This window comes from Phycodurus eques, chromosome 14, assembly GCF_024500275.1.
Source record: "Phycodurus eques isolate BA_2022a chromosome 14, UOR_Pequ_1.1, whole genome shotgun sequence".
NCBI classification, from domain to species: Eukaryota; Metazoa; Chordata; class Actinopteri; order Syngnathiformes; family Syngnathidae; genus Phycodurus; species Phycodurus eques.
Genome location: NC_084538.1, coordinates 13917716 through 13926044, shown reverse-complemented (window position 1 = coordinate 13926044; position 8329 = coordinate 13917716). Strand labels below are relative to the sequence as shown.

General features: G+C 43.1%; 1 protein-coding gene across 1 annotated transcript in view; it reads right to left on the bottom strand.

Moving 5' to 3' along the window:
• Positions 1-2163: 2163 nt before the first annotated feature.
• Positions 2164-8329, bottom strand: part of LOC133413116 (protein unc-79 homolog) — a 47191-nt gene continuing 41025 nt past the window's right edge. The window contains exons 43-51 of the mRNA XM_061697077.1: positions 6225-6329; positions 6078-6155; positions 5905-5994; positions 5650-5825; positions 4574-4757; positions 4287-4490; positions 4085-4162; positions 2610-2651; positions 2164-2522 (exon numbers count right to left, since the gene is read on the bottom strand). Coding sequence (XP_061553061.1) covers positions 2334-2522; positions 2610-2651; positions 4085-4162; positions 4287-4490; positions 4574-4757; positions 5650-5825; positions 5905-5994; positions 6078-6155; positions 6225-6329 — 1146 coding nt within the window. The 3' untranslated portion in view covers positions 2164-2333. The remainder of the gene's footprint in view (positions 2523-2609; positions 2652-4084; positions 4163-4286; positions 4491-4573; positions 4758-5649; positions 5826-5904; positions 5995-6077; positions 6156-6224; positions 6330-8329) is intronic.

Genomic DNA, 8329 nt, shown 5'->3' with positions numbered 1-8329 from the left:
ACATTAATTTATACCGGTAATAAAAAGTGTTAACAACATAGCCAATTAATAACCTATTCAAAACCCATCATAAGTGCACCCTTATTGTAAAGTGATATACCCCTCAATATGATACAGTGCTGTTCCTAACAATTGTGTACTACAACCACATTAAAAAAAAAAACAAAAAAAAAAAGTACTGTACTCTTGAAAATGTCAATCAAAACTGACAATTCATATCTTTTTAAAGAGTAATTTCTGATACCACTCTCATGTCTGATCAGGTGCACTTAATGTTGTGGCGGCTGAGTGTGCATACATGTTCTGTGTAATGCAGGCTGATTCAGAGGAGCACTGAAGAGTCAATGAATTCTAATGTGAATGAGGCAACGTAGACTACTTTTACAGCCACGCTCGCTGGGGATGCGCCGCTTGACACTAACGCCATTGGACACTGTGAGCAATTTAAACATTCATGCATTGTCCAGCTCGGCCTGTGTGGCTTTCACTGTAATAAAAACAAAGTGACAGCACTGGGCGGCGGCACCAGAGATTGTCACTATCTAAACACGCCTTACCAGGAATTATCATCTGTAGTACACAAAGGATGTTTTGTTTTCAAGGTGCATGGGCAAAAGTGGGAAAGGTACTTACAGTAAGTAGAAGTACTGTACATATGTATACCTCTGTGTATAAAAAGATTGGTATAAGTAGAAGTACTGACAAGTAAAGTAAAAGTAAAAAAAGTATCGACTCAAATGCATACTGTAGTTACAACCGTAAAAAGACAACAACAACAAAACTATTGTGAACTAACGTTGTGAACGGATTAACAAAACTTTATCTGTGTGTGGTTTTTCAGATTAGACAAAGAATTTTGAATGCTAGAGGTTGGTGGTTTTTAGGCTCGCACTTAGACACAATTTGCCACTAATCACTCCTGGCTCTGATAACATCAAACTATTCTCTTCAAAGGGGTATAAACTACAAAAATGTAAAAGCAAGAATACACTGTATGTCCCAACAATTGTCAAAACATAGTAATCTCATTAACATTGCCATCGTGGAATAAGAATTAAACAGAATAAAAAATAGCTGTAGGACACTGATTACATAAGATGCTTCTGATGAGAGAGCGTTTGTTTGGCAAAAGGTGGTTTTGAGGCAAAACGATCACAACGGTGGCAGCGGCTGACAGATGCAACCCTGGCGCAAGGGGACTTGATGAGACAGACCTGCACACACAAAAACCAGCATCACTTTTGTCCACCCTCCCACTGCAGGAGAGCGTTGATGATCCAAGACTGGAGGTTGATGACAGGGAGGGCACCGTGAGCCTGATTCAGCCGGCCTCACGGGTCACTCCAGTTGAGTGCGTGAGCGTGCATGTGTGTGAGTTCATGAGTCACATTGTGTGACTCATTTGGCTCACACCTCATCACCGGTCCTCTTTTGCATGCACAAATATAAAAGTCAAATCCCCCAAACGACACATATCAAAATGATCTAAAGACAGATTTCTCACTTCGAAAGTCCCAGTACTTAAGTGAGCAAATTGGATTCATGTTAAAGCTTGATAATGAAATCCCAAACTAGATGAATGTGCCCTGCTGTCATGACATCTGTTATCCTCAGGCTAATGCAGTTAGACCTCACAACAATGCTTCATCATAACAAACCACATTAGGCCAAAGGTAATTGTGTTTGCCTGGTATAGGCCTATCTGCTATAAGGAGGAGGGGGAGGCCTCCAATTTGGGCTATGGAGCCATCGGTAGAGGGTGTGTGTAGGGGGGGAATCTATACCCAAAATAGTCTCGTTTAAATCCAAGCTCTGTCTCCATCTTATCGAGTTAGGAAGCTGCTCTCCCAACTCACACGGCCTCGTGATGGATCCGAGTCGTGATGGCGAGAGGCAGCGTGACGGACGTTCTGACAAGAATCGGAGATGGCGAGCCGGCTAAATGCGTGTCATTTTCCCGGAGAGGTCCAGTCTCTGGTCCACAACCGTAAACAAGGCGGGCTGATTTAATCGCGCTGCCATTTGGATTATGGTAAAATGGACATTTGGGATATGAGCGGGGATGTGACAGTGAAGTAAATGTCACATTTGAATATCGGAAATGACAAGTTGTCTTATCAAAAAAAAGAACTTTTTATTGTCCACTCGAAAAAGATAGAATCCCATAGAGTGAGTACACGTTTGCATTCAGAGCACAACACAGATAAATAGAAAGTGAGACGTAACAGCAGCAGTATTAAATAGCATAGATCTACTGTACATATGATACTAAATGCAGTTCAACCCAGGTCAGAGTCCTTTTTGGTTGAGAAGAGAAGGGTTGTAGAAAGAGGTCACATGGGGTAGAACTGCGAGGCGGCCTCAGATGACTGGATCTCCACCTGAGCCATCTTGAACTGAGTGCACTGCAGCCACTTGCGCAGCGCGAAGGGCGGCGCTCCCGGCGTCTGACCTTGCAGGCACCGGTGGTTCACACGGTTCTGGATGGCCTGGAGACGCAGCTGCAGACCTGCCGACAGGTGCTGATGAGGATGACAGGGTTAACAATGAAAGTCGGCTGAACAATTTGCTCGGATAGTTTAGATTTAGATGCTATTTAAAGGGTTTACCTTAAGGTTGGACTGAATCATGGGTAGCCACATTGGAATAAGCTAAGGGAAAGAATAAGGAGGGAGACTTTATGCTGTTACTTCTATTTGGTCTGCCTTGTTTGTATATTAGCAGGATACAGTGAATCTGCATTATAGAGAGACAATGACATTTTATATATATATATATATATATATATATATATGTACTGTACTCATACTCGAAAAAAGGCTCCGGTACCGTGACACCGATACCACTTACCAGCCTAACATACACATATACTGAGAAATGTCAGCTGTGTGGATATGATTTAAGGTAAACAGAAATTATGCTCCGAAAAATGGATGACAAACTCTGTCCGGGCGATGACGGAGGTGGTCGCATGTTGCGGTAATGCGCCGTCTGGCAAGAACCAATGTTCTCGCGCCCTGTCGCCCGCTCTGTGGCATGCTACTCAGCTCGAGCCAGCTGCGTTCCCGTCATGAAGCCGGGGCGGAGAAGGCGAGGCAAGGCGGGTGACGTTTTGCACCACAGCCCGTTGAGAGTTAAAAACATTTCTTAATTCATTTTTTAAATAAGCGATGATGTGATAAAGTATCACTTCGGTGGTCCTATCATTATCGTCTCATAAATTGTGGTATTCTCAAGACGCAGTCTTGCATTTATTTTGCAGTTAATACACAGAGGTAACATGGCATCTGTATTTCTACTTTTATATCCACCAAGCTCTATGTTCTTCATTTCTTATTTCTTCTTTATCTCTTGTCTATGTACTCCTTTTAAATAGTGAGCCAAGTGTTCAGACCAAGACACCACATAACTGAAATAGCTTACAGGCTACATTTTAGTGAAATGTGTGACTAGGCTGTTCGAAAAACATGCATTTGGATATTAAAAACTAGGTCATGAAAAGTTGTCACTCTAAAAGTACGACTGTATATTTGAGTGAAATGCATGCCATGTCCAGAAAGGTTTGTGTTTTGGGTTTCTGAACAATATTTGACTAAATTCACACACATTTTCATCACATTTGCAAGGTGTAATGATGTAATATGTATAATGATGTAATGGCATTATCAAGCGTTGATACTTGGTGTCGGCGAGTACTAAAATATAAGTACTTGTACTCAGTTGGGAAAAAAGTGGTATTGGCGCATCCCTAGTGTTACCCCTACCACACGATCGAAACGTATTCAAACATACGTTTGTGTGAGGGATGGGTGAAACTATTTTAAAAATGTTTTTTTTAATATGATCTATGTTTTGTTTTTCTCCTATTGTGGGTAAGTCTGGAATGGACTCCCCACAATAAACGGGCGTTCACTGTAAGTAGATTTTTCTTTCATATATTTCTTAATTTCTTTATGCGTAACATGGGAATCTGAACGACAAAATTGTGTCAAATGTATGAGGTGAATATCTATGAATGTATTCTGATCCAAATAAGGATTTTAAATGAAATGAAGATGTAAATGTAGCAACATTTCTTGCAAACCTTGACAAAGATGGATGAGTTGCATTCCTGCAGTGCTTCCATCAGGCTAATAACATGAAGACACACCATCTCTACCATCTGAAAGAAGGATAAAAAAAAGCCATCATTGTTAGACGACTCTTTGTATGTCCTATTTTCAACACTTTAAGAGTACATGTTGCACTTGATAGACAGAAAGAGAAAGCAGAGGCAAAGCACTCACCACTTTATTGTGCGCCATGAGCTGCAGAATGCTGGGTGTCACGCGACTCCAGAACTCCAGGCCTGTAAGAATGGCGCCGGAGGAAAACTCTGTCTGATTGTGGTTCTGCAAAGAGGGAGCGGCGGCCACCTGCTCACAGTAGATGGTCCACAGCTGGGCAAACATGAAGGCGTGGAAGAGAGAGCACATGTGCAGCACGGACGTCTGCGTGTCGAGACGTGAATAAACGTGATGAATACAAATGCAGGGTGCGATCGCTTGAACGGGTGCAGTGATTCCTGACAGACCTTAGACTGCTCAGGAAAGCCTATAAGGATGACAATAAGATGATCAGCGATGTGGGAGCCAGCATCCAGAGGGATGGGCATACAAGAAATGGAGCCCTGATGCAGGGCGCAGTGTGTGAGGGAGCCCAGAAGGAGCCAAGACAGCTGACGCACGTGGGAAACGCATTCGATGAATTCCTTCGGACTGCACAGGAAAAGACGACATTAAAGACATCATGACAACATTCTTTCAAAGCTTTTTCCCCCCACTATCATCATCATCAATATTTTATGACACAACTCATCTAGGCAGCATTCATGTGCTCGGTATGACACGGGCACGAAAGCACGAGTTCAGAATATTTAGGGAGAGTTACTCACCCAAAATGACATTTATTGAAAATTCTTCCAGGTCGATCATGCAATGTTCACAACCTGAGACTGACCCAGGCATGATGTTTTATGATAATAATACAGTGAACCCCCACTATTTGTGGCAAGACAGTCCCTATCCCCTGCAAATGGTGAAAATCTGCGAGTAATTGACGCCTGTAATTGTAATTGGAAAAATGTAATTGTCACCATACAGGATAGGTCAGTAATACAGGAGAGGTTTCCACAAAAAAATTCCCATATGGCTGAATTTTATTTTTAACCAATTTAGCTTTCTTTAAGAACTATACAACCCATTAAAAAATAATTTTATGATCATTTTCACTCTTATGATTATATTATCCATGCATCCATTTTGTGAGCCGCTTCTCCTCACAAGGGTCGCGGGAGTGCTGGAGCCTATCCCAGCCGTCATCGGGCAGGAGGCGGGGTACACCCAGAACCGGTCGCCAGCCAATCGCAGGGCACATACAAACGAACAACCATTCGCACTCACATTCACACCGACGGGCAATTTAGAGTTGTCAATTCACCTACCATGCATGTTTTTGGGATGTGGGAGGAAAGCGGAGTGCCCGGAGAAAACCCACGCAGGCACGGGGAGAACATGCAGTATTATAATAATTATGATACTGTTACCGTGAAGCTTTTTAATTGATACCATGATATGAATTTTATATCACATTACCCAGTCCTTGTCTCACCCTTGTTGCATGGTGGAAGGAGGATGGTAAAGCCAAGGAAGATAACGGACCACGGCTTTGTTGTCACGGTGATTGCCTTTGCTGATCTCCATGGCGGCCACTTGCGCCAAGCCCACTTTAAGGTTCCCCCCAAAAGTGTCTTCGTGTAGCGGCTGGCAGCAAGCCTTCATGTGACTCTGAATGACAAAGAGGGCACAGTAACCTCTGCCAGTACTCGTAAAACAAAGTGCTCTTGTGATGCAAAAGAAGACTCACTTTGAGTTTGGTTAACGTGTGCATGTCTGCAATAAAGTCTAGGAGCTCACTTATGTATTGTCTCATGCATTCCATTGCTGCTGTTGTGCACTGTTTGAAAGAGATACAGATTTTTATTTTTAGGCTGTCTTACCTTCCAGCTGCTGATTCTGAGGCTCCAAGTTAAATCTTACCCCGGGAAATGTAGCAATCATGTGCTTTTGGATGATGGTGGATTCTGCTAACCGTGTGCCGATATCTGCACAAATGAACTTGCAAAAATACCACCAAGTTTTAACATGCATGTCAGTGTGAAAACGTTATTTTGGTGTGCTTTTTACCTGGACAAGCAGTAACAAGTTTGTGTCAGGCAGCGGGGATTTGAACTTGAGAGCTTGAAGCAGCTCCAGCACCACAATGCGCGACATGTAGAACTTATCTCGCTCCTGGATGTGAGGAGATAAGGGAAGGGAGTAAATGTACTGATGCAGCAAGACTGCCTTTTTCTATTATCGCTCGCCCTTACTCATGCTGCGAGGGGAGCATAAACTCACAAAGCTGAATAGAGGGGGAAGGACAGGCGGCGAGAGGGTGGGAGGGAGCCAGAGAATAGACAGACAATAGTGAGGCTGAGGAGTAGATTTAGGCCAGTCCAGATCTCTCCTCCCTGAGTCCCAGGCAGCTCAGATGAGGCTGTCAGGCTGCCTTCTCCCTCCCTGAGGACAGGCTGCTCTCTTTGTTCCTCCCTTCCACACAAAGCCCAGCTGCCTGTTTACAAACCACACTGTCATCTCCTGGCTTCCACTTTTGCCTCTCTTTCTCTGTGCCATCATGTTTGCTTATGTTAGTCGCATGCTCCCAAGGAATGCAAAGCCACTCGGGACGTGTCGCACATTTAAGTGGCTACACCCCTGTTGGAAAAAAAATGTTGGATGTGAAGAATGAGACCATAATAATAATAATAATAATAATAATAATTAAAAAAAATCAAAACCCTTAAAAAACAATTATAAACAATTCCACTGAGAAATAAATAAAGGCAGCAAGCACGGTGAGCTTGTGGTTAGCCATTGCGCCTCATAGTTCTGAGTTCCAGGGTTTTGAATCTTGGCTCCAGCCTTCCTGTGAAGAGTTTACATGTTCTCCCGTCTTTGTGTGGCTTTTCAACGACTACTATGGCTTCCTCCCACATTCCCAAACTGTCCATGTTAGACGCATGCATTGCATGCATTGAAGGCTCTAAATTGTGTCCTGCAATTGGCTGGCGACCAGTCCAGGGTGTACCCCGTCTTTCGGCCAAAGTCAGCTAGGACAGGCTCCAGCTCACTCTGATGAGGACTAGCACTACAGAAAATGCCTGGATGGATATAAATAAATAAAAATGAAGAGCAGCTGGTTGCTTACTTTGTTGAAGGACATTTTACTTGACAGGCAACATTTGACCACTGTCCAAATGTCAGACTGTGTCACACTGCAAGGGCATCTCTCACATCTTTCTTTTGCCCAGCATGACAACGTGACTAAGTACACATCCAAATTAGCAAAAGAATGGCCTCACCGGAAAAAATTTTACATTTGATAATCGAACAGCCAGACTCTAGACTTAAATCCAATGAAAAACCTGTGGTGTGACCTAAAAGGGGCCTCTTCTCCCTGGCAATATTATAGATTTAGAGCACTGATATGCAAGGAAGACTGGATCAGATGAAGACTGAATGCAAATCAAGTTACATCAACAAAAACAACCCTTTTGATTGTTTTTTTTGTTTTTAGGACTGAACATATTCCCCTAACAGAAGTTTGTTCTTAAAAATTCTCAAGGTTTTCAATATAAAACTGCTATTTTAACATACCAACTGTGTTTACTTTCTATAATCCACTCTATGTGTGGCTTGTGCAGGGCCACACCTGAACTCCCTAAATTAAAACTTAATGGAGCGTGTCACTTTCAGTAAATAGAAACCCACAGGCCCAGTTGCAGCAGCATCCACTGATGCAAAGCTGCATACTATGACAAACTTCAGTCAAAACAACCTAAAACTGCAGAGGACAGTTTCCAAGAGGAACTGTTGATAGTGACTCTGGGTTTTGAAAAGTGGATATTGTACAGTGAGAAATTGAAGCGGGTGTAGAAAATCAATACTGCGGGAGACATAAAGCATGCGCTGTTGACAGTGGTGGTGCATTAAGGATCCTCGGGGCCAAACGGTGTAGACAAGCCAGGCTCCATCTCCATCTGAGACTGAACCTTAGAAAGCCTCCACAGACCTGTGGCCCGACAGCACACCAACTAATCATGTTAATCAATAGTGGCTGATTGCCTACTTAATCATGTGAGACGCATGGCCACATTTCTGGCTGTCTGGGGAGTCTGGGAAGTAGTGCAGCATGAAAAGAATGATGACCGAAAGGCCTGAAAAACAACACAACTCAACATTTTTATCAC